At 39.7% G+C, this 25,640-nt stretch overlaps 1 protein-coding gene across 1 annotated transcript in view; it reads right to left on the bottom strand.

Moving 5' to 3' along the window:
- Positions 1 to 25,640, bottom strand: part of LOC111153349 (zwilch kinetochore protein) — a 39,194-nt gene that overhangs the window by 2,310 nt on the left and 11,244 nt on the right. Inside the window, exons 5-18 of the mRNA XM_022512332.1 lie at positions 22,850 to 23,049; positions 21,619 to 21,689; positions 21,124 to 21,279; positions 19,640 to 19,711; positions 15,725 to 15,818; positions 15,183 to 15,232; positions 14,441 to 14,546; positions 13,846 to 13,925; positions 10,998 to 11,154; positions 9,815 to 9,843; positions 7,779 to 7,915; positions 6,531 to 6,626; positions 4,975 to 5,087; positions 1,685 to 1,799 (exon numbers count right to left, since the gene is read on the bottom strand). Coding sequence (XP_022368040.1) covers positions 1,711 to 1,799; positions 4,975 to 5,087; positions 6,531 to 6,626; positions 7,779 to 7,915; positions 9,815 to 9,843; positions 10,998 to 11,154; positions 13,846 to 13,925; positions 14,441 to 14,546; positions 15,183 to 15,232; positions 15,725 to 15,818; positions 19,640 to 19,711; positions 21,124 to 21,279; positions 21,619 to 21,689; positions 22,850 to 23,049 — 1,450 coding nt within the window. The 3' untranslated portion in view covers positions 1,685 to 1,710. The remainder of the gene's footprint in view (positions 1 to 1,684; positions 1,800 to 4,974; positions 5,088 to 6,530; positions 6,627 to 7,778; positions 7,916 to 9,814; positions 9,844 to 10,997; positions 11,155 to 13,845; positions 13,926 to 14,440; positions 14,547 to 15,182; positions 15,233 to 15,724; positions 15,819 to 19,639; positions 19,712 to 21,123; positions 21,280 to 21,618; positions 21,690 to 22,849; positions 23,050 to 25,640) is intronic.

The following is a 25,640-nucleotide window of genomic DNA, read 5'->3' as shown; positions in this document are numbered from 1 at the left end:
AAATAAAAATAAAAATCTCTTCAGAAACATTACTTTAATGTGAAAATAATTGTCATCCTAGCACTGTCCTACACACAATGGACAGAGTCATTCATCTACAGATAACAATCCCTTCAGGTTCTAAATTCTATCGAGCAACTAGGAAAATGCATTAGGTGGGTACCAAGTAAGTGAACACATATACTTTCCTGAGATACGCTAAACTCAATTAACCTCAGTGAAATATCTCAAAGAAATATATTTAATGTCTTTTCTGTAATTATATATTCGGGGTTTTTAAATAAACGTCCATTTTATTCTTTAATTATGCTAAAATGCAGAAGTTAAATAACATCTATTTATTTGGGGTTCAAACATGGCTTAAGAAAGAATGATATGGGGGCGCCTGGGTGGCTCAGTGGGTTAAAGCCTCTGCTTTCAGCTCGGGTCATGACCCCAGGGTCCTGGGATTGAGCCCCACATCAGGCTCTCTATTCCACGGACAGCCTGCTTCCTCCTCTCTCTCCCTGCCTGCTTCTCTGCCTACTTGTAATCTGTCTGTCAAATAAATAAATAAAACCTTAAAAAAAAAAAAAAAAAAGAAAGAATGATATGAAGCATTTTATTCATTACCTGATTCTACCGTTTCTAAAACACAAAAACAGTAAGACAGTAGAAAATGCTATCGCATTCATTTTCTTGGTTAATACTGTCTCAAACATTTTAAAAAATAGTATTTACATCTGGGGCTTTAGTGCTACAATCAGGCTGGGGTAAAACTGTTTTGTTCTTTTTGTTTTGTTCTTTTTAAAATTTTATTTAAATTCTAGTTAATTAACACACAGTGCAATATTGGTTTCAGGGGTAAAATTTAGTGACTCATCACTTACATATAATACCCTGTGCTCAACAAAACAAGTGTCCTCCTTAATGCCCATCACCCATCTAGCCGACCCCCCACACAACTCCCTCCATCAACCTCAATTTGTTCTCTAATGTTAAGAGTCTCTCCTGGTTTGCTTCCCTCTCTCTACTTTCCCCCACCCCATATGCTCATCCGTTTTTGTTCTTAAATTCCACGTAGGAGTAAAATCATATGGCACTTGTCTTTCTCTGACTGATGGATTTCACTTAGCATAACATAATCTAGCTCCATCCACGTCATTGCAAATGCCAAGAATTCGTTGTTTTTGATAGCTGAGTAATAATCTATTATATATAGATATCATATCTTCTTTAACCATTCATCAGTCGATGGACACTTGGGCTCTTTCCATGGTTTGGCTATAGTTGATAATGCAGCTATAAAATAGGGGGGTGCTGGGGTAAAATTATTTTTAACAGAACTTGGCTTTCAATGTCAAACTGACAGGCTCGTTCAGGGTTTTTCTCTCCTATCGTTTTTGAAATCAAACTCTCTACCACATATACAGATTTAAAATGAAAAGATATTACCACTCAAAAAATTGTTTTTATTTCTCTGGTTTTAGGATTAACCTGACCTATTCAGTTGACTACAGAAAGCAGAAAGGAAATTACAGACTTGCGTTGCTCAGTAACATCTGGTAAGCCTCTTGCAGGATTACTGAAAAATAATCCATATTCTAAATGGACTAAATCAACATTTCTGTTATAGAAAAAAACGGAAACATAAGCTACTTATACATGACAAAGTATTTGGGGGGAATACAAAGCAAACATGTACCTTACAGAGGACCCCATCAGCAGACTTCACTTGAAATGCACCTGGCCGCAGGTAACCAGGTTAGTAAAGGACATCCTTTCTTCCAGGCTACTGTTCAATGTCAATTCAGAGACATCTGTAACCAGACAGAGATCAGAACTGCTTACCAGCCTGCTGGCCTTTCTACTTTCTACTGCTGAATGTTATAATAATCAAGAAGTAATCTGAATGACATGTGTCTTCTACTTTGAATTTACGAGACAAAAACCAGCAGGGATGAGTCAAACCCTTTGAGATGCACTGAAAACATGATTGAAGGAAATACAAGGCAGATATTTTTTTAATCCTGTATTTCGATTTGGGAACCTAGTGCTTCATCTTTCTGCCTCATTCACTATGGTTAAACTCTTTTTCCAATCTTAACACATGTTTCAGAAAACAATTTCTTTCTACTTGGGATTTCTGGTCTTAGGGCCAGACACATATGTATTTTTTCATCTGAAGACAGCAGTATTTAAAAAAATAAGTGGTACAATTAACATTTAGATGAGATTATGAGATTCTTGTGGGTCAACATTTCGGTTTCCACATTCTCACTATTCTCAATAATCATTTGTGGAGAGCCCCGGGCAAGCAGCACTCTCCCAGATACTGTTCTCCTCTGTTCGCTCCAAATCATTATACTCTTCCCCATGACATTGCTTCTCAAGCCTTCCTGCTTTTGATCTCAATGTTTTACTAAACAGTATCACATTAGATATCTTGAAAAGCTAGTAGTTGACCTAAGTCTTCAGTCCAATGTGGCAGAAAGTCTAACCTCTGAAATGCGTATGATGTTTGGCAAAAATAAATCATGACTGGGCTTTAATATTTACAACTGGTCTTTGCATAGCCCATGATGCTTACAAAGGAGGGCCTCCTTCACCAGTGGGTCTTGCTTTGGGCTGGAGGTGACTGAATAATTTCTAGATAAACACACCAAGAACATAAGATGGGGAGAAGAGGTTGTAAAGTTATAGCCAAAATGGAGTATGAGTGCTTTTCCAAGCACAGAAATATATGATTTCATAAGAATTCTTAATTTTTTAAAAATTCCTTATTTTCATAGGCAGAGTCATTGGAACAATGCATCAATGAATTATTTTAACTCTAACCAAAGTAACTTTCACTCTTTTTTGAAGTAATCTGCATCAAAGACTCTAAAAGATATGTTCAATTTATTTCGCTTATTCAGCATCATTGAAAAAAGGTGTTTAATCTTGTATGAATTTCCTCATAAACAGGTTTGATTTTTATGTGATATTAAAACAGCATTTTCCAAAAATGTTTCACATATGTTCATAGCTTTAAAACTTTATTTTTTAATCATAAAAAAAGAGGTCTTTTTCAAAAACAAACCAACCTGAAACAACATATGTAGAGAAACAAAATGCTTAAATTAGTGGTTCTCAAACTAGTTGCCCAACAGAATCCCCTGGACAACATTAAAAATCACTGATGTTCAGGTACTAGATCCAGAGATTCTGATTTACTTGTTCTTGTTATTAAGACACTAAAAGCTCCCTAAATGATTTTAATCTTCACCCAAAGCTGAGAACAACCACTGCTCCCAAGAAGCCACACCTCCAGCTTAAAATTTCATTGTCTCCTTCCAGATCTTCTCTTACGCCCCATTCTCCGTACTTTTTCCAGGCTTTTGCTAATGCAAACAGTATCACACTTGTTCATAGGTCTTTTTCCACATGTCTGGTTTTATGTAAGGAATAAATCCCTACTAATAAAAGTACTGGCCTACAAAATGTATTTTAAATTTTGGTGGATATCGCTCTCCACAGGAGCGGTGCAACCTTACACTTCAACTGGCAATGTGTGAGGCCACCACCTGGCTCACATCCTGACTGTACTGTGACACCAAACTCTTTGATCTTTGCTAATCCGACAGGTGAAAGATGGTGTCTTTGGAATGTAAATGTGCATTTCTCTTACTATAGGTGGGGCTGAGCACCTTTTATCTTGAAGATGACATTTGAATATCCTCTTTGCTAAACTGTTCAAGTTACCGGACCATTTTTCTGAGTTATTAATATATTTTTCTTACTGATTTAGAAGTTCTTTATATACTAGGCAATTTTGTCCCTTTTCTGTGCATGAGCTGCAAGTTGATTTTCCTAGTTTATCACTTGTTGTTTTGTCTCTGGTATTTTTTGTCATGCAGAAATTCTAGTTTTCTATGGTTGATTTTCAAGCTTTATACCTTCCAGGTTTCATATCACACTTAGAAAAGACAGCATGACTTTAGCTGATGGTTCTTAGGAAAATTTTTCAGTTTCTTTAGGACTTTTACCATTCAGCCATACGAATTGAGAAGTTTCCATTCTAGCTGAGAGAAGTTTCCATTATGCTTGAATCAAAAAATATTTCAGGGAGAAAAACAAACATTTTCTGGAAATAATTTTGCAAGGTATCAATCTTTAAAACAGAACTATTTGCAGAGTCCTGCAGTTCAACAACCAGCAGTGGCTGACTATAAGCTTTTTGAAATCTTTTCAGATTCTGTCTTAAAACTATCAGATTTGGGGCGCCCGGGTGGCTCAGTTGGTTGGGCAACTGCCTTTGGCTCAGGTCATGATCCTGGAGTCCCAGGATCGAGGCCTACATTGGGCTCCCAGCTCCTCAGGGAGTCTGCTTCTCCCTCTGACCTTCTCCTTTCTCATGCTCTCTCTCACTGCCTCTTTCTCGAATAAATAAATAAAATCTTAAAAAAAAAAAAAACTATCAGATTTGATTTTGGACAATCATTGCAATATCTGAAATGCAGCCATTTAAGATGTACAAAATGAGAGGAGAGCACCATGCAATCCACACACATGAAGATAACAGTTTTACGGGTACTTGCCGAAGTAAAAATACTTGGAGCCAGCATATCATACCAGGGGCTCACACACATTCTCTGACTGATGTGGACCATCTTTGATAGAACATTAGAAATAGCAACCCTCTTCCAGCACCCCCAGAGAAAAGATATTAGGGCAGAAATATCATCATGAAAGAGTGCATAGAAGAATGAGCTGGCATTTCAACCTCATAATCTACTTTTACGCCCTGTATCCCTACTGCTCAACCTCTTTTAATAAAGGTTCCTCTATGCAGGATACCTCTTCCAGGTTTTTTTTTCCAGAATAAATATGTTATACACTTAGAGTTCAGGAAAATTATTTAAAACAGCGTGAGACTATCATACTATGCCAGTAAAGATTCGATTTCTCTTCTGTTAGAAGAATTTATCTGAACAGATGACAAACTATCTTTACCAGGTTTATGGAAACTCAGGTGGTCTACCGGTGCGCTGTCACTCAGCTGCCAAACTGTTTTCACCTTCTTCTGACCACCACTTATTTCCACTTTCCATTTCCGTGGCTTCTCACTAAGGAAAGAAGAAAACATCAAAGGGGGAAAAAAAGCCCAGTTAGTTATTTCCTCCCTCCCTCCCTCCCTCCCCACTCATGAGTGAAATCCTGGATGTCAGAGGCACGGAAGAAGAAGAAACGGGTAGGCCACAATTCTAAATTATGGGTTTTGAGTCAGAACTACCTACAGGACATTGACGTTGGGCATTCACATCTAACATGCATCTAGAAACATGACTCGAAGCTCAGAAGATAGAGACATGAGTTATGAATCATCATTAGCACAGAGGAAGCAAGGCCTTAAGTATGAATACAATCAACCAGGAGAGATGGAAAATAAGAAAAAGACGCAGAAGGTGGAGTTCTGGTGAAAACCCATATGAGAAGCAGGCAGAGGAGAAACACGAAAAGAGATCTACTCTCAGTCTTGGAGCTGGGCCAGAGAGATAGAATTAAAATTAAGACAAAAGCTACGTCACAGAAATGAAGCGGGGGGATAGGTCCAAGAAAGGAATAGTTTTAAATGCCAAACAGCCTTGTAAGTGCTTACTTATAAAGAGAACAGAATTGGTGGGCCAGCTAATGACACAAGGAGCTAAAACACACTCTTTTACTGGAAAGTTGTCCACTGGATTTGGCAATTAGGAGGCCACTGGAGACCTCTGTCAGAGCAGTTTCAAGGAATGACCGAGTTTGGCTGAGAGGGAACCAAACCAAGGAAGGGTATAATCAGAATGACTTCAGTAGAAGAGAAATTTTAAGTACACTGCATGCAGAGGGAAGAGCTGGGGAGACCATCATTGGAGGCAACCTCAGAGTCTATGTGGATGGCCAGTTTGTCACTTTAGCGTCACGGTCCTCATACCTCCTCAGTCCCAAATCCTCTCACTCCCACAGCCATACCCTTGACTTTGTCATCAATACCCTGATCACTTCCTTCCCAATCTGTCATTTCCCTTCTGGATACATTTTCTGCCCTATACTGTGAAGGAATTACAGACTGAGAGAAAAATGAAGACTAGAGGCCCACAGGAAGGAAGAGAAAAGACAAAAGAAAGGACTGGGAGAAGAAAGACGGGGAATTCCTATCAGATGATAGTCAAAAAGCAGGAGAGAAGGGATTAAGGTTTTGGAGGTGAAGCAGCTCTTGGTCATAAGATTCCCCAGGGAAAGGACACAGAAATTGACCAAGAATTATAGCCAGGCTTAGAGTGTAACTTTTTTTTTTTTTTAAGAGTTTATTTATTTATTTGAGAGAAAGAGAGAGAAAGAGAGTGAGCATGCACAAGTAGGGGGAGGGGCAGAAGAAGAGGGAAAGAAAGCAGCAAACTCCACACTGAGTGGGGAGCCAGGCACAGGGCTTGATCCCAGGACCCCGAGATCACAACCTGAGCAGAAGGCAGACGGCCACCCACACCGCCCCCCACCTTAAAGTATGATTTAATTATTAAATTGCTGACCTTTGATATAAGCTTTTTACAGCAGTTGGTCTGACTGGTAGCTGAAAAATGTGTTGTTCATCAAGAGGATTTTGTTTGTAGTATTTTACGCAGGACCTAAAACAAACAAACAAAAACAAACCCAAAAAAGGACATCTTTTGGGGGAAAAAAATGCCCCTTAGAGATAAAGGCTTTCTGATAATCTAAAGCTCTTAAGGGAAACATTTCATCCAGGACCACTAACCAAAACAATAACAAAAGAATAATTTCAGGGCCACAAAAGTAAACAAAAAATGCCCCCTCCCCCGACACAAAAGTTGGGTTGTTTTTGATTCTGAAAGCAAATCTCATTTAATTTTTTAAAAAATTTTCAAATCAAAAGAAGACATATTTCTCACAATGTAAAATATATTCAAGTTGAGCCAAAGTAAAGGCATGAGTGGGGAAGAAAGAGGTATCAGAGAAAGAAAAGCAAAAAGAAGCAAAAGAGAGACAATGATATAGCCTCCATGGTTTTCAAACTCTAGAGAATTAAAGAGTTAACTCATTTACACTCTTCATCTTTAATGACAATAAATCTTTTAGAGTCTGTAAACAACAACAATTTCAAACTTTTCCCTGTACAACTGAGACAAATTCTGATTTCGGGAAAGGCCCAGGGAAAAAGCCAGCCCTTCCACCAGATGGTTCACTCATTTCCAATCTGAGGCTTCAAATACACGTAAGACGCCAGCCACCCACGTAAGAGGATCGTTCCAAGCTGTTTCTAGTCAAACTCATCAGTGGAACCTCTAAAATTACAGCAGTGCTATTGACAGAGGTCTGGTAATAACAGTTGGTTCCACTCAAGTACCGTATGGAGATCTAGCAATGCTTAGTTTGGCTGCAATGTATAAGGACAGAAAGAAAAGAGAAGGAAGTAGTCAAGAAGCACCTATTAGGTGCTGGGTTCTTATACACATGCCATCATTTAACCCCAACAAGAAACACATAAGGTTATTAGTTCCTGTTTCTAGAGGAGAAAACAAGATGCAACAAGAGGAAACTTCCCCAGGAAGGCAGAAAGTGCTAGGCCAAGTGTTGAACCCGAGTCCTTCTGAATCCAGAGCCTTTCCCTTCCTCCGACCGGGACTGAGAACCATTCTGCTGTGGAGACAGGCTGTACAGAGTCTAGCCGAACTGATAATAAAAACTGCACACATTTTGGCTCCAGCTATTTCACAAGAGAATTCATGTGTATGTGACAGGACCAAGAGAGCAATACTTACTGTGTTAAAGCAAAGAGGAGCTCATGTTGGGGCTTAATGAAAAGCATGCAACTGACTAATATTTCTAGAATATGGTGGAGTTTTTGAACACGATACACCTGTTCTTGTATATCTACTGATGGAGTAATGAAATATTCCTGGAATAAAAAACAGTACAAGCAAAATAAGAAGTTAAAGAATGAGAACAATCTTTACAAAGATTGCTATGCTTGCTAAACCTTAACTATGCTTGATTTAGGGAAAAAAACTGGAGGCAGCCAGAGAATGTGCCACCTTTCAATATTATTCTCTAGACTAAACCATAAGTGAAGTCGTTACTGAGAATGTTCCCAGCAAACCGTTACATTCTTTGGTCAAATCAAATCCGAGAACTGCCCTACCAAGAAGGCCTGAGTGGGTAACTAATACCACCCTCCGAACTCTCCAGATGGAGTGACTGGCAAATCCACAAGATAATTCTTAACTTCAATACCCCTGCCCACCAGAACTGTCCACCTCTAAAAATAGGTAACAGTACCAAGAGATTAGTCAAGTGTGCTGATAAGCGTCCACTCAGCTATTATTGGCAAACTGGTACAACCAGTTTAAAAAAAAAAAAAAAAAAAAACTTGGCAATATATGTCAAGCATCATAAAATGCTCAGACCTCATCCTATTTTTGAGAAAAGATCCTAAGGAAGTACTCCATGGTAAATATGGAAAGTGGAAGTCTATGACAGCCCCCAAGATTCCCACTGCCTGAAGTACAGATCTTATATAATCCCTTCCCCTTCAGTGAGGCCAGAACTTGTGAATATGATGGGATGTTACATCCATGATAAGGTTACTAAATGACTGACTTTGAATTAATCTAAAGGGAGATTATCACCTGGTCATCACTATGATCTACCTAATGAGGTGAGCCTTTTAAGAGAAGGTGATGCATTAGAGATGCCCTCCTGTTGGCTCTGAAGAAACAAACTGCCCACCATGTTGTAGAGAAGGCCACATGGCAAGGACCCATGAGCAACCTCTAAGACCTGAGACTGGCTCTGGGTCAACAGTTAGCAAGAAAATGGGAACCTTCGTTATCGGACCACAAGGAAATGAATTCTGCCAACAACAAATGAGAAAATTTAGAAGAATATTTTTCCCTAGTCAAGGAGATGGCTGACACCTTGATTTCAGCCTTGTGAAACTCTAAGCAGAAGATCCAGCTAAAATGTACCCAGTGTCCAACCCCAGGAAACTGTGATCTAATACAGCTGTGTTCATTTATAGTTCTCAGTTTGTACTCCAGGAGTACCCCCTTATCCAAGGTTTCACTTTCCACGGTTTCAGTCCTCCTGAAAGGTCAATAGTGGTCTAACACTAGGTCATAACACCTACATCATTCACCTCAATCTCATCAGCATTTTATCATCCCACATCACAAGATGGGTGAGTGCAGTAAGATATTTTGAGAAAGACAGAGACCACACCATATAACTTTTATTACATTATATTATTATAATTGTTCTATTTTTAGTCATTGCTGTTAATCTCTGACTGTGCCTAAACTTTAGGATAGGTGAGTGTGTATAGGAAAAGACACAGTATACATAGGATTTAGTACTACCCATGGTAGTCCCCCATGGGTAGGTGGGGACTACTGGAATTTGTTATGCAATAATAGAAAACAAATACAGTAAGGAAAAAGCATCAGAATGATTTGAATTAAGAGAGGACTTGTTTAAAAAGACATATTCTTGAGCCCCAGGCCTATGGAGTCACTAGGGCCCAGGAATTAGTAATTCAGTAAGTCTTCAAGAAGATTCTCCAAGTTTAAGGACTATTGTGTCAAAAGTTTGGAGTCAAACCATATTAAAATAAAAACAGGCAAATGAAATTGCTAGGGGGTATTCATGAAAATAAAGAGTACTTTATCTGTTATTTATTTTTATACTTATCTGTTTCCTAGATCCTAGGACAGAAGCTGACACAGAATAGGTATTTAGTATCTATAGGTAGAACGAATAAAAGAAAAATCAACTTTAGAATAAAAAAAAAAAAACTCACCAAGTGATTCAAAGATGCAAGTTCCTGACCTAGTAAGAAAAAACACATAAATGCAAATAAGCTTCAGGTATTATCTATTAGTTGCTAAGGAACCTAAGTAAAAAAAAAATTTTTCAAGATTTTATTTATTTACTTATTTGACAAAGAGAGAGAGAGACACCACAAGTAGGCAGAGAGGCAGGCAGAGAGAGAGGAAGAAGCAGGCTTCCCGCTGAGCAGAGAGCCTGATGTGGGGCTCGATCCCAGGACCCTGAGATCATGACCTGAGCCGAAGGCAGAGGCTTAAGCCACTGAGCCATGCAGGTGCCCCCTAAGTAAAATTTTTCAGAGTTCATATATAAAAGGGATGCTCAAGCTAAATAGTTCCTCAGAAATGGCCAAATTTTATGGCACGTTACACCATAAATATATATTAACACTATTCTAGAACCATCACAGCTTGCCTCTAATAAAAACAACCAAGTGTTTGGTATTAAAACAGCATCCCACAAAAAGATTTTTTTATTTACTACACCAACCTTATAGGATCTCAAAATGTTTGAATTGAAAACACAAGCAAACAAAAACTAGAGTGCTATTTAATCAAGTATCTTTTTTTTTTTAAAGATTTTATTTATTTATTTGAAAGAGAGAGAGAGCATGAGAGAGAGAAAGCATGAGAGGAGAGAGGTCAGTGGGAGAAGCAGATTCCCTGCCGAGCAAGGAGCCTGATGTGGGATTCGATCCTGGTTTTCCAGGATCATGACCTGAGCCAAAGGCAGTTACTTAACCAACTGAGCCACCCAGGCGCCCTTAATCAACTATCTTTTTTTCTAAAGATTTTATTTATTTATTTAACAGACAGAGATCCCAAGTAGGTGGAGAGGCAGGCAGAGAGAGGAGGAAGCAGGCTCCCTGCTGTGCAGAGAGCCCGATATGGGGCTCGATCCCAGAACCCTGGGATCATGACCTGAGCCGAAGGCAGAGTCTTAACCCACTGAGCCACCCAGGCGCCTCTTAATCAACTATCTTTATCAAGAAGGAAATTAAGTGCCAGAAAACAGAAGTGCTGATTTCACAGTGAACCAAGGTGAAAGCCAGGGCTATAACTGACAGGGCCAAGTAGAAAGAGAACACCTGAGAATGCCTCTGGCTGAAGACTGTGAAGTACTTTTTAATTTTTTGAGCTGGGAAAGGGACTCACCTATGAAAAAACTGATATAATCTTTCTTTAGTTTGTCCAGACCAATTTCCAAAAGCATCTTGACTGGAATAGTCCCACTGAGAGCAACTGAGTCCATGGTTCCATGATAAGACTGATGGATAAGCTTACTTAGTAAACTGTTACTCCCGCTGTGGAGCTAGAAATTTAAAAAAAAAAAAATATATATATATATATATATATATATATATATATAAATGTATATATATATAAATACATATTTATATATATATATAAAAAACCATAAGTAAAAACAAACAAATCCAATAAACAAAAGAGAAGCAAACTGCATTAGCTACAAGCTGAAAATGATAAGCATTTTCAATCTCTTGATACCATAAACTGTTTGAATAAAAAGCCCCAAGTTATAAACATGTCTGTTCCTGAAGGGTCATTCCTGTATGATTTGCTTTAGCCCAAAGCAACTATGAAGAGGTTCAACTGATCACCCCCAGATACAATTCCACCAAGGAGACAGGGTGGTCCTCTGGCGCTTTGTAAGTAGGACTTATTTTCTCCTAGCTGATTAAGTGGTCCTGGGCATCCTTCCCAACACTGAACATCTTCCTCTGCACAGAACACCTGCTACTTCGGGACAACTTCCTCCCTCGTTGGTCTCTGTGTCAGAAGGAGCTCCTTGGCTACAATATTAACACACTAACTAGATCATCTGCAAATCAAGAGCTGTGAACATACAGAGCTAAAGCAGGTACCAAATACTAAACACTTCGTTTTAAAGGTTGTTTTTTTTTTTTAAGATTTTATTTGTCAATGAGAGAGAGAGCACAACCAGAAGAAGCAGGCTCCCCAATGAGCAGGGAGCCTGATGTGGGACTCGATCCCAGGACCCTGGGGTCATGACCTGAGCTGAAGGCAGACGTTTAACTGTCTAAGCCACCCAGGTGCCCCAACACTTCATTTTAAAGATACCTGAAATACTGGACGTTTTCTCACTGACGTCTATTTTCTCTAATCTCCATCATAATCTCTGGCATTTCCCTTGTTTCAGTAAAAACGATTTCCGTACTGTTTGCACTCATTTCACATGGCAGGGATATACTCGCAAACATCTCACAAACACAGAAGTCATATGAGAAAACCTCCATAGCAGAGGTCACACTGTCTACAGTCGCCACCGCCCAGTGAGGGGCAGCGCTCACAGGCCTTCGCTGTGCAGTGGATCTTTGCACTCACCCACAAAAGTTTCTAAGTTTTACAGTTATGAACTGGCAGCTACCCTAGTTCATAGAATTCCTATGAAATGAGGAATCTTTTGGTGTCCAGTTTTTCTTAACTTAGCTTTTTCTTGATTGTAAAAGCACAAGTTCATTGTGGAAAATCCATAAAGTATAGAAATGTAGAATGCAGTTGGAAAAATTCATTTGTAACCCTAGCACTAGAGGCGACTGCTATAACATTTTGGTATATTTATTCCCAGGTTTTTCTCTCCAAAAGTTACTTTCTTTATGCAATAATGTATAGTCCTTTCTTTCTACTGCAGATTGTAATCATTTCTCCACATCACCTGCTGGCACCATTTTAGCAACCATCACACATGCCAGTATGTGACGGGATCATTATTTACTTAGTCCTTTAAGGGGGAATTTAGGTCATTTATAACTTTTTGCTACTATAAATGAGGCTGTGGTGACTATTCCAATACATAAAATCTTGATATGTTCCTAGGTATGAGCTTAGGGTGGATCCTAAGAAAAAAACTAATGATTCAAAGGGCAAGCATGATACACTTTGAGGATCTCAATGCATTATCCACAGTTGCTTCATAAAGAACATTCCAATTGTGCTCTCATCAGTAGTATATGAGAATGGTCACAGCAACAACAATGACAGTACTAGTATCTTACACATAATGAACACCTAATTATGAGCTGGGTGCTAGTTGTATTACATGAATTAAATTATTTAGCACTAATGGGGCACTGGGTGGCTCAATGGGTTAAGTGTCTGCCTTCAACTCAGGTCATGATCTCAGGGTCCTGGGAATGAGCCCCACAATGGGCTACCTGCTTGGCAGGGAGCCTGCTTCTCCCTCTCTCTCTCTGCCACTCCCCCGTGCTTGTGCTCTCTCTCTCTCAAATAAATAAATCAAATCTTAAAATGAAAATTTTTTTCCAGGACAAACAGAAACTAAAAAAATTTGCAATCACCAAACCAGCATTATAAGAAATACTGAAAGGGGTCCTCTAAGCAAAGAGAGAGCCTAAAAGTAACACAGACCAGAAAGGAACAGAGACAATATACAGGAACAGTCACCTTACAGGCAATACATTGGCACTAAAGTCATATCTTTCAATAGTTAGCCTGAATGTAAATGAGCTAAATGTCCCAGTCGAAAGATAGAGAGTATCAGATTGGATTAAAAAAAAAATAAGACCCATCGATATGCTGTCTGCAAGAGACTCATTTTAGACCCAAAGACACCTCCAGATTTAAAGTGAGGGGGTGGAAAACCATTTACCACACTAATGGACATTTAAAAAAAAGCTGGAGTGGCAATCCTTATATCAGATAAATTAGATTTTAAACCGAAGACTATAGTAAAAGATGAGGAAGGAAACTGTATCATATTTAAAGGGTCTATTCAACAAAAAACAAAATTTTTAGCTCTACAACAACAGGTACTTTTCCTATCCCTACTGTACAGATGAGGATGTTGGGGCACAGGGACATAAAGAAACCCGCTCAAGTTTACATAGCTAAGAGAGCAACAGGGCTGGATTCAAATTCAGGCAGTCTGTTCCCAAGCCCATGCCTTAAGCTTCAGGCTATCCCGCTGAAAAAGTGTTCTCACACACACTACTAAACCTACCCACGGCTGGATATCACCACGCTGGAGACTCTGGATGACCAACGTGAAGCACTTCACCAAATCTTGATACGAAATCACGCCTTAGAAAACAAGTCAGTGCAACATTACTTTCATGGTATTGCTGCAGATCAAATATATCATCAATCTTAAGGAAAGACAAACAGAAGACAAGTATCTATATTTTATGGGTGGGGGAAGGGGAAAGAAAATACAGGCAAAAAGAAAGATTAAACACATTTCTAAAGAGAGTAAGCTCACTGTCACAAGGTAACACAGTGCAATATTAAGGAATATCTTTCCCTTTTTCTAATAATTATAATGTCACTAAGGTGGAGGTTTTGAAATTTAACATAAAAGCCACCTATGTCTTATACTCAAGGCAGGAGAAAAGAACAGACTCTATGAATTGCCTTCTCTTAATACAATTCTTGAGTAGAACGTGCCAATACATTATTAGGAGTGAATTTGAGAAAACAGGAACCAGCCTTCCATAGAAGACTAGTAGTACACTAGTCCTGTATGATCTTCAAAGACTTAAAAGTAAACCTAACAAATGCAGGAAACATTTTATTTCACAATCACGACAGACACGTACTACCACTCATTTTGAACCACAGCTGCTCGGCAAAATCCAGATCCCCCCGTACTGTGAAGAGACACTCAATGGAGCGGTCAACCGCAGCACTGTCATGCTTCACCGTCTGAAAAAGCAGTGTCAGAGAGTGACTCAGTTTATCAAACAAAGGAATAGTTTAAGCCAGTGAGCTTTCAAATGCTGCCCTGAGAAAATTGGGGATCCACAGATGGGAATGAATTTTCTATACCTTCATTCATTCATGACGAGATATAAATCAAGTGACAGTGAAAAATGGGACCCCTAAAATTGTTGTACAAGTATGATGCCTAAAAGCAAGCATTCGACTTTCCTTTGATGCAAAAATACCTAATGAATTGACATTTGTCTCCATTTTCCTGTTTCATCAAATGACAACCTATTTAGATGAATTTAATGATACCAAGAAAAGCATATTAACAAACCATCTCACAGAATATTAGTATGATAATACCATCTTATAGCATAGTGACATAGTCATTTCTGCTTCTTTGCAATTGATCAATTAATAATACATACACATTAGTTCTCTTTGAAAGCATTTCTTAGTTCTTAAGTAAAACAACCACCAGTGCTGACATTAAAGACCAACAAAAAACTACCCTCAAAATGCTGCCTTAGCTATCCCAGATCCACTTGAAATAATATGACATGAAGGACAGCAGTGCAACCAAATTTTAAAAGCTATTTCAGTGCACATTTCTAACTGGTAAGAGTCGCTTACCTCTGTGTCTTTTTTTGTAGAATCAGTAAATCCATCCAGCTTATTTAAGTCTAGAAAGTAGTAAAAGCTTGTTAACTCTAGATTTTATTTTCCTGCTTTCTAAATTAATTTCTATCCTAATCCTGTTTTCAAATGGTAAATGAGGACAGTAGAAGTATACCAGGGATTTTAGCAAATTATTTGACCCTCTACTGGCAGCTTTGAACTGAGATACAGTGAAAGTCACTGACACACAACATTGGGCACATGGTAGGTGCTCAAAGGTTTCTGTTCCATCCCTCTTTTCCTACAGTCTTAAATACAGCTGTGGTATATAAAATTTAAATTCAGTACTATTCTTAAAAATTACCTAGACCTCTACCGTTAGTAATTCAGAACAAATCTGTCCCTCTGACCATGAGAGACCTCACAGCTTTATAAATTTCCCAACCAAAAAGAATACCAAACCTAGAAAGACAACTTATTTTTAAATTTAGAAAAGTATAAATTCTCAACAAAGAAAAATCAACAATATACACAGCGTGAGTTAGAAAAACAAAGACCATTCAGAAATTCCTGCACAAGTTCAACAGCAGATTTTACTTCCAGAGGCTCAGGCCATTCGGTTACACCAGTCCGCAAACCATCAGCCAAAACCTAAGGGAGATTTTAAAAAAAGAAAAGAAATCCAATATTTTTTTAAGAAAAAAAAAAAAAAAAAACACTTCATCAGTAGGAATATATTTAATACTAATATTAGTCATTATAACATTTCTTGAACATTTCATGAACCACATGCCAGGAACAGTTCTAAATGTTTTATATGTCGTATGGTATTTAATCCTCACAAAAACCCTATCAGGCAGATATTACCATCATTCCCATTTCACTGAGGCCAAGGGAGGTAAAGTAACTTGCTCAAGGTCACACATTACTGATGTGCCAAGACACACACCCAGCAGTCTGGTACCTAAGATGGTGTTCTAAGGGTGATGCCATGTGCATCAGTGCTACCGAGGATTCCAGACTCATGAGACTGCCCTGAAGACACTCTTGTAATTTTGGTTAAAAAGGACCAATAATCCAGGTACAATAATCAGGGAGCAAAAAACGTGAAACCGAATGGAAGTTTATATAAAAATAATTTAAATGTATATGTCTATACATTTAATATCTATACCAAAGGAAAGGGAGACTGGAACAGCCAGGGGAACAATGTGAAGCATCAGCAGCACTCAAATGTGGGAAGCAGGAGCTGCAGAGAAGGAACATGGAACAAGATGGAGAGGGTGGGGCAAGGTCCAGCCACGGTGGAGAAAACACCTACGGAACAGTGAGAAATGAGGGCCCCAAAAGATCCTAAAACCTCTAGATTTTTTTTTTTTTTTTAATTTCATATGAAAGACAGTAGCCGTTGTCAATGTTTTGGCAGGAACATGGCATATCAAGGACTTAAGAATTTGTGTTAGAAATACCCAGGATGGATTCTAAGGAAAAGAGAAAGTACAATGTTTCTCAACAGAGGTGATATCAATTTCTACCCCTTGAAGGGGGGAGGTCTTTGGAAAAATGTGCAGATAGTTTTTGGTGACACAATGACAGGGGGTACAAGGGCACTTTGAGTATTTAGTTTGGTAGGGGCCAAGGAAGCTAAACATCTTGCAATGTTTACAATGGTCCCAAAGCACAAAGAATGGTTATGCCTAAAATGCCCATAGTGTCCCTGTTGAGAAACAATAAATGACCATTAGAGTGGTCCAGGAGGCAGGGGATAAGGGCTTTAACTAAGATGGGCAGTGAAAAAAAGCTTAAAGGAAAAAAAGAACAGTTTATTAGAGAGAGAGGGAGGGAGAAAGGAAGGGAGATGTGGAAAAAATAAAAGAAAAAAAATCCTAGGTATTTACAAAAATACAGGGGACTGACCTTGGGAGAGACTGTGGCCATGGGCACATCTAAGATTCTGTGAATTTACAAGGGAGGTTTTAACAAAACATGGACTTTCAAGTCAGACAGACAGGCATGCGTTTGAATGACAGACATGTATTTGAATCAGGTCTTCCACATAGCAACTGCTGATGCCTCCAGCAAAATAACCGAACCCTCCAGCACCACATCCCTGACACAGAGTGGCAGCTTCTAGTTGTGGCAGTTCTGATGAAGGGATAGTTGGAAGGCAGATAGGGGCAGGGACAAGGGGCCCTGCCTTAAGAGGAAACCACCTTTAAAAGGATTTTATACCACCTTGGAAGGAGCCCTCCACTCTTTCCCGTGTGACAGATAGGGACAATAACCCGAACCTATGACAGGCGTAGGGAGGGTTAGTCAGATTAACAGCCTGCTAACAAGCCCATAAAAATCCCTTGACTGAGAAACTCAGGTCCCCTCCCTTTTTGGGAGCTTTGTACCATAAACCTTGCTTTGCCGCCCACCACTCTGTCTACCTCTTCATTCTTCTAAGTGGTATGACCAAGAACCAGGGCACAGAAGGAGAAAAAATCCTTCTGTGTTAGTGTGGTGGTAGCAATAGTTCCTACTAACCTAAAGTAGAAGGATTTCTAGCCTGGGAAACTGAAGGAATAGTGGAACCACACACAGAAATGGGGGGGGGGGTTTCCTCTGAGGGGATCTCGCCCAGAGAAAATCTCAAATTTCATTTTGGAAATATTGTTTGAGGCAACAGCCCTCTACTCAACTGGGAAATGATTCGGTGGAAGTGGGAAGGAAGGGGAATGGTATCAGCTTAAAGAAGAAGAGTCTGGAGTTCCCTCATAAAAGCATTAGCCAAATCAGTGAATGACAGGGTTTGAAGAGAGAAGGGCAGAAACATGAGGATAGAAGTGTGATGGAAGCCCACAGGTAGGGTCCTAAAAGAGAAGTTTTCCAGAAAGAAAGGTGAGAAAAAAATACCAGGTTTTATACAAACAGGGAAATAATAATCGGAGGTAAAAGTATTAGAAATGCTTGGTACTGTGCTAGCTGCTGTAGGCACAGAGTACCTGGCTCTCAGGTCTAGAAGGGCAGACAGAGAAGAAAACAGATCACTGTGTTTGATAAACACTCTGACAAGAGGTGTGAGGAGTGAGCTTTCACAACACAAAACACAGGCAGCATAAGCCACTCTGGGGGACCAGTGCAATCACCCTAGCTAAGGACGTCACAGAGAGCTCAGGGTGCGAGAGGGACACCCCGGGCAGAGGAAGACGCACTTACCACAATGGGACAGCATGACAGGACCAGGTACAATAAGCAGGCCAGGGTTAGGGGATCAGTGGGAGCAAAAGTAGGGCAAGAGTTTAAAGAAAGAAATAAGTTGGAGCTAATAAGAACATGAAAAGAAGCTCCAAGTCGGTAAGCCATCCGGAAAATGCAAGTCAAAACCATCAAATACCACCTCATTCCCACTAGGATGGTAATAAAAATTAATAATAATCATAATAAAAAGACAATATCAAGTGTTGGCAAGGATATGGAGAAACTGGAACACACACTGCTGGTAGGAATGTAAAATCGTACAGCCACTTCAGAAAACAGTTACAGTTTGGCAGCTCCTCCAAAGCTTAGCAACACAGTTATCACACTGCCCCAGGAACGCCACCCAAAAGATGTGAAAACGTATGTCCCACAAAACTTATACAAGACTCTTCATGGCAGCATTATTTGTAATAGTCAAGTAGAAACAACAGAAACACCCATCAGCCGATGAGTGGATGAACGAGATATGCTATAGCTATGTGATGAACTGCTATTCACTGATGAAATGGAACAAAGTACTATAAAAGCAGACCAGCAGCTGCAGGGCTGGGGGGTTTGGGAGGTGACTGCTAATGGGTACGGAGTTTCTTTTGAAGAAAATGCTCTGAAATTATATGTGACCACAGTTATACAACTCTGTAAGTATATGAAAACCCACTGAATTATGTATTTGAAACAAGTGAATTTTATGGGATGTAATTTATCTCAAAGCTGTTAAAAAAAAAAAAAAAAGTAAGTAGGGCAAATGACTGAATGTAAATGGCTCTCTATCCCAGGCAAGGACATTTTGAATTTCTACTGCATTAAAATGAGGCACCCCTTTGGATTCGATTTGTAGAATAGAGTAAAACTCACTGAGACATAAAATTCTTGAAACATGCTAGCCTTTAGCATAAGTCAAAATCCCAGTTATTAATAAGCAGATTATACATGCATTTGGGATAAACTGGCAGCCGACCCACCTAAAGAGGGGAACCTACTGTCTGGATAAAAACTGAACACTCTAGTAAAAAGGCGGAAGAAGTGTAGCTCTTAACTAATGCTCCCTGTGATTTTAAGGACAACCACCATGCAGTAAAATCATATCATCCAAATTGCCCAGATTATCTACTGAATACACAACAATTGGAACAAATTTTGAAAAACTAAGTAACAATGACATTAGCAAATATTCTTATGAAAACATAAGATTTAATACAAGTCACAAATTCCAGAAGGATACTCACAAGGAGAAATTTCAGTTCTCTCTGAAGATGATTCAAAGGACCTCTGGGCTCTCCCGATTCCACTTTAATATTCTAAAAAGTTCCCAAAGTCAGTTTTCACTAGTAATCCCATCTTCTCTGCATAATAGTCACAGTTACTTGCATTTCAAGCTCCCCACACATTAAAAAATATATTTCGTAAAGCACTAATGAACTGAATAAGTAGAGTAATACTGCATTTAGAACATCCTCCCCAGAGACACCATAGATCCTGTTCATCCCAAGACAGTAACCTAAACTCATGCCACCAACCCCTCTCTCTATACCATGATTGTGCCTACGTTGAACGACTGCTCTCTTCATACCCTCTCCTGCCCTTTCCCACTGAATTTCCAAAAGAAAGAGAGAGAAATGTAAATAAATACATCTTAAGACCCAATGACAAATTCAGCATTACCACATACCCAAAATAACCACCCCTAGTAAATATGTTCAATAGACTCCTTCTAGCTAAACCAACGATGTGTTGTCTTAGCCAGAGGTCACAGTTTTACGAACTTTCTAAAACCTTAAAAGAAGTTGGGGGGGGGGAACCACAATTAACACTATCAGGCTTCTGTGTAGAGTTTTCAAAAACATAGTTGAGATTCTACTATATATGCAATTTTGTATATTTTCCTTTTGTTTGCCTAACAATAAGCATTTTTATCATTAAAGACACTTTAAATCATGATATGTAAAGAATGTATAATATTTCATCAGGGAGATCTATGTTAAGCACTTCCCTATTGAACATTCGGGTTTGTTTTTAATATTTTGGAAACACAGTCATTATCACGGTGTGGAATATCTTTGCACATATATTCTCGCTACCAATTCTGATTAACTTCAGACAGATTCCTAGAAAAGTAAATATAAGATGAAAAGCCTTAATAGTATAATGGTTCTGGATGTGTTGCCAATATCTGCAATCTTTTAAGAATAGCAGAGATCAGTCACTTTGATTATTTCACTTGGGTCCCAATTCAAGAGACTTTATTGGGGTGCCTGGGTGGCTCAGTGGGTTAAGCCTCTGTCTTCGGCCCAGGTCACGATCTCAGAGTCCTAAGATCGAGTCCCGAATCAGGCTCTCTGCTCAGCAGGGAGCCTGCTTCCTCCTCTCTCTCTGCCTGCCTCTCTGCCTACTTGTGATCTCTCCGTCAAATAAATAAATAAAATCTTTTTTAAAAAAAAGAGAGAGGAAAAAAAAAAAAAAGAGAGAGAGAGACTTTGTTAATCACTAGAAAATTCTTAAGTTACATAACCACCACCATGGGCAACTGACAGATGAGGTCACCTGGCCAAACCTCCAATGGCTGCCCCTGTGAGACTTCGGGAGTAAGCTGGGCCTCTCAGAACCATCCAGCAGGCAGGGCTGGGGCTGGAAGTATGCGGCACCAGCAACAAGCTAGTTAAAAGTCAATCCACACTGAATAAACTCAAAACAAAATACAGTTCACTCCTACCAGAGTTGCAGTTGAAGAAAGAGGAGGGATTTGAAGAATCTCATCAACGGGACTCCAGGAAATATCCAAAGTGATTGTAGTTTGCGACGCAGCAAGTGTGTCATCCAAGGCTGTGGACTTAAAGAGCTCATACTGGGCGAAGCCCCTGGCTGTTACCTGAAAAGAGCACACCAGCCACCATTAGCTACACTTTGACACAGCCAGAGGCCCATTACCAAAACTACCTTGGTTCTTTTCCCAGCAGAAGAAAAAGCACCACACTTTTCTCCCAAATGGAAAAATAAGACAATTCTTTTTCATCACAAAAAGTGGTTACAAGGCAAAGGCAGCATCTATTTTTAGTCATTAACTTAAGTGAAAATAAACATTTCGATACTTAAAAAAAAAAAAACAAAAAAAACTTGTCATATTATGAGTGAAAAAACCCACTAAACTAGGTTAACAGGTCCATAACAGTCTGAAGAAACTAATGTCACAGAAGAAAAAAATACTTACAGTAGACAAATGATGTCTTTTCTTATGTGAACTTTTCAGGTCTTCAAGATTTACAGAGTAATTTTTATCAGCTATAAGACATAAAAGAAAAACAATTTTAAAGGTACAATTCAAAATTATACTGTTAGAGTTGGAAAATGACAACCCCTCAAATTCTGAGGGCAGCGCAACTTCACACTAGTCATTGCTGAAATTAAGTTTTAAATCCAGATGAAATGTTGACAAGGGAAGGAAAGTGGAACAAAGGTCAATACTGAAACCATGCCCCGTAGGGTTAATGAGGTTGAAACACAGCAGAAAATTTAAAGCTGGTTTTTCAGAGACCTGTTTCTCTCTCATCGGCTATTCCATCTTTTCGGACCCCACTAACGAATCCACTAGCTGCTTGTGCAGAAGCCTGGACTCGAGGTCAACTGATAACGACTCCAGCCTACGAACAAGCAAGGATCTGCATCCCTTACCCAAGATAATGAGCCCAGACCCTGTCAAACAGTTTCCAGGGGCTCAGGGATGCCCATAGCTCCTGCTCCTTGTCCTAAGATAACTTCCTGGTGTCAGAGACAGAATCATGCCTTGTTCTGGTGTTAATCTCCACCCCCAAGTGATCATGGGATAGATGTTACCTATGTTTGCCCAATGCACAGGCTCCATCTTTCCACATGAACAGTCACAAGCTTCCCATGCCCTTTTCATCAATATGTATGCAATCTCAATCCCTCGGATCATAAACTTGCTCAGTCAGGAAGACAGATTTAGGAATATTCCCCTGTCCTCTCTACGGGCTGCCTTTCTGATAATAAAACATTCTCTGCTTCAAACCCAGTGATTCAGTAGAGATTTGGTTTACTGCACACTGGACACAAATCTGATGTCAGGGTTTAGTAAGAATGCTACTACCAAAAATATAATTAAACATCTACTATGAGATAGGAATTATATGGTTATATTCCATTTTTTTAATCCTCTGATGAAAATTTCCAAAAATACACACATATAAACCAAATGAAACCCAAAGAAAACTAACAAAGCCATAAATTCCTGTTCAAATTTTTGGAGCTCTGTTTCTGGAATACTTCCTATATGCCACAAGTCACACATCAGAGTAGGTTCCTGGTGGGTGACAAGTTCCACTTCTTTCTTCACAATATGTTTTCAGTAAAAACCACAACACAATAATAGTACCAATAAATAAATATACACCCCCACAAAAGTAAGATGAGTGAGCTCTCACCTTTACAACTGACTGTATATAAGACAATTCCTGTAATGCTGTGATTTGTGGTGATGAGCTCAGCTCCAAGCCAACAGGTCCCTTCAGGATCTGAACTGTCGCACCTTACCCACAGGGGAGGAAGGGCAGTAACCGGCTGATTAATCTTCAGGTGGGTCATATTAGGATTGTGAGCCATGGTGTAAAGTCCGATTAACTGCCTTGAAAACAAGAGTAGGAAGAACAAACTGTAAGTAGAAATTGTCCATCAACCAAGTTTTCATTTCCAAAGATATGATGAAGGGCACCTATGATTCTGACACTGATCTTCTGGTCACCAAATAAGATTCTGTCCCCAACTCTAATGTGTGGGGTTTTTCCTCATACCAAGTAGTTCTCTGACACCAGCTGGGTGTCCTACAATTCAACTCAATTCTGACATCATCTACCCAGAGACAGCATCAGATGCGACAGGTTAAGGTCTCAGTCCTATAAGACGCCCCCCTCCCCACTGCCACCCACCTTCCGATGACAAATGCAGGTCCAGGTTGTCACCTGTGCTTCTGACTGACCAGCTATAGTCCTCCTTGGGTTCAATTAATTTGCTAGGGCGACTTACAGAACTCAGAAAAACACTTTACTTACTAGATCACTGGTTTATTATGAAAGCATATAACTCAGGAACAGCCAGATGAAGAGATGCACAGAGCAAGGTATGGGGAAAGGGTGTGGAGCGCCCATGCCCTCTCTTAGTGAGCCACTTTCCCCAAATCTCCACCTGTTCACCAACCCAGAGGCTCTCCAAACACTCTCCTTTTGGTTTTCTATGAAGCCCTAGTCACACAGGCATGAAATGATTAACCACCAGCCATCTGGGACTGAACTCAACCTCCAGGCCTTCTCCCCTCCCTGGAGGTAGGGGTTTGGCTGAATGTACTAACTCTCTAATCACAGGGTTGGTACTCTGGCAACCCCACCCCCTCAACCCCCAAGTTACCTAGGGGCTTTTCAAAAGCCACCTCATTTTTTTTTAAAGATTTATTTATTTTAGACAGAGAGAAAGCATGTTAGCAGGAGGGCAGGGGGGCGGGCAAAGGGAGAGGAAGAGAGAGATAGAATCCTCAAGCAGAGACCCTGCTGAGCAGAGAGCCTGATGCAGGGCTGGATCCCAGGACCCTGAGATTATGACCTGAGCAGAAAATAAGAGCAGACTGTTCAACTAACTGAGCCACCCAGGTGCCCCCAAAAGCTACCTCACTAACATAACAGAAGACACCTTCCTCTTTCTCCTCCCTTAGGAAACTCTAAGGGTTTTAAGAACTCTGTGCCAGGAACATTGGACAAAGACCAAATATGTTTCTAATTATAAATTCCAATACCCTAGTATCCCAGAAACAAAAATCTGGAAATTAAGTGGCAAACTACATAAATATTTCATCCAGTGATGAAGTGGGAGAAGGACACACCAGGCATACACCAGAAAGTGACGAGAATGTAGCTATCTACAAGCAGGGAGTGCAATAGGGTAGGGTAGAGATTCAGTAGGAGTCAAAGTAGGCTGTGAGGTGAAGCAGAAGTAATAGGTATGATACGTTAATTATACCTCAATAAAGCTGGGGCAAGGAAAGAAAAGGAGCCAGTAAGTACATGAAAAGATGCATGAGGTCATTAGGCACTGGAACACTTAAGGAAAACTGAATAGTCTGTGAATGAGATAAAAGTACTGTAACTGTTAAACTTCCAGATTTTGATCATTATTCTGTGGTTACATAAGAGAATAACTTGTTCTCAGAAAATGCATAGTGAAGAATTTAGAGGTAAAGGAGCACAGTATCTCCAACATTCTCTCAATATTTCATTTAAAAAATGTGTGTGGGTGACAGGAGTATGTTATATAGGTGGCAGAGTGCGGGAGGACTATGAGGAGGAGGAGGAATGAGAGAGAAGATGACAAAGCAGATTCGGCAACATGTAAATAACTGGCAAATCTGGGTCAAGGGTATACAGAAGTTCCTGTGCTATTCTTTCAACTTTTTTGTAAATTTGAAAGTATATCATAACTAAAACTTACCAAAAACTGTAGCTGGAAATTTTCCAGAGATGAAAACTTAATTTATTACCAACAGATGTTCAACAAAGGAAGTTCTAAGGGATTGTGCTTCAGAAAGGAAATACAATAACCCCAAAAAGAAGGTCCAAATGCAAGGCAAGGCAATGATAAGCATAGGGATAAATCCAAACAAGCACTGGATGGAGAAAACAACACCGATAAATAATGTTTATGTTGCAGGGGAGAAAAGAAAAAAAGGTCAAACATGACTTAAAATCAAGAAGCCATAAAAGACTGATAAATTTAACTACAGAAAAATGTCAAAAGCTTCTACCTGGCAAAATAAACAAAAACCACCTCAGGGAGTCACTTTGTGAGTATTATTATTAGAGTCCTTATCATCCGCTGTTATTATTTATATAACTTATATCCTCCAGAACTCCTTGACAGCAGTAACTTTGGTTGTGGAAGTGAGGGGGGCCAGCTCGGGAGTGCTGCACTCAGCTACACAGCAGGTAGGCAGGAAGCGAAGGTGGGCTGGTAGACGGGGCAGCAGGCTTTCTAACAGGGGCACTGCTGGCATCGGGGTGGGATAATTCCTCCTTGAGCAGGAGAGCCCGGTACACTGTAGGACGTTCCCTATCCACAGCCCAGGCCAATCGCTCCCCTCAGACACTGTAACAACCAAAAAGTACCCCTGTGTATTTCCAAATGCCCACTGGCTATGGCTCCCCTGGTGGTGGAGCTCTGGAGTAGAGAGTG

Source organism: Enhydra lutris, unplaced genomic scaffold, assembly GCF_002288905.1.
Source record: "Enhydra lutris kenyoni isolate GAN:26980312 unplaced genomic scaffold, ASM228890v2 scaffoldscaffold31, whole genome shotgun sequence".
Classification (NCBI taxonomy): Eukaryota; Metazoa; Chordata; class Mammalia; order Carnivora; family Mustelidae; genus Enhydra; species Enhydra lutris.
Note: the sequence above shows the minus strand (reverse complement) of the source record. Positions and strands in the feature narration are given on the sequence as shown.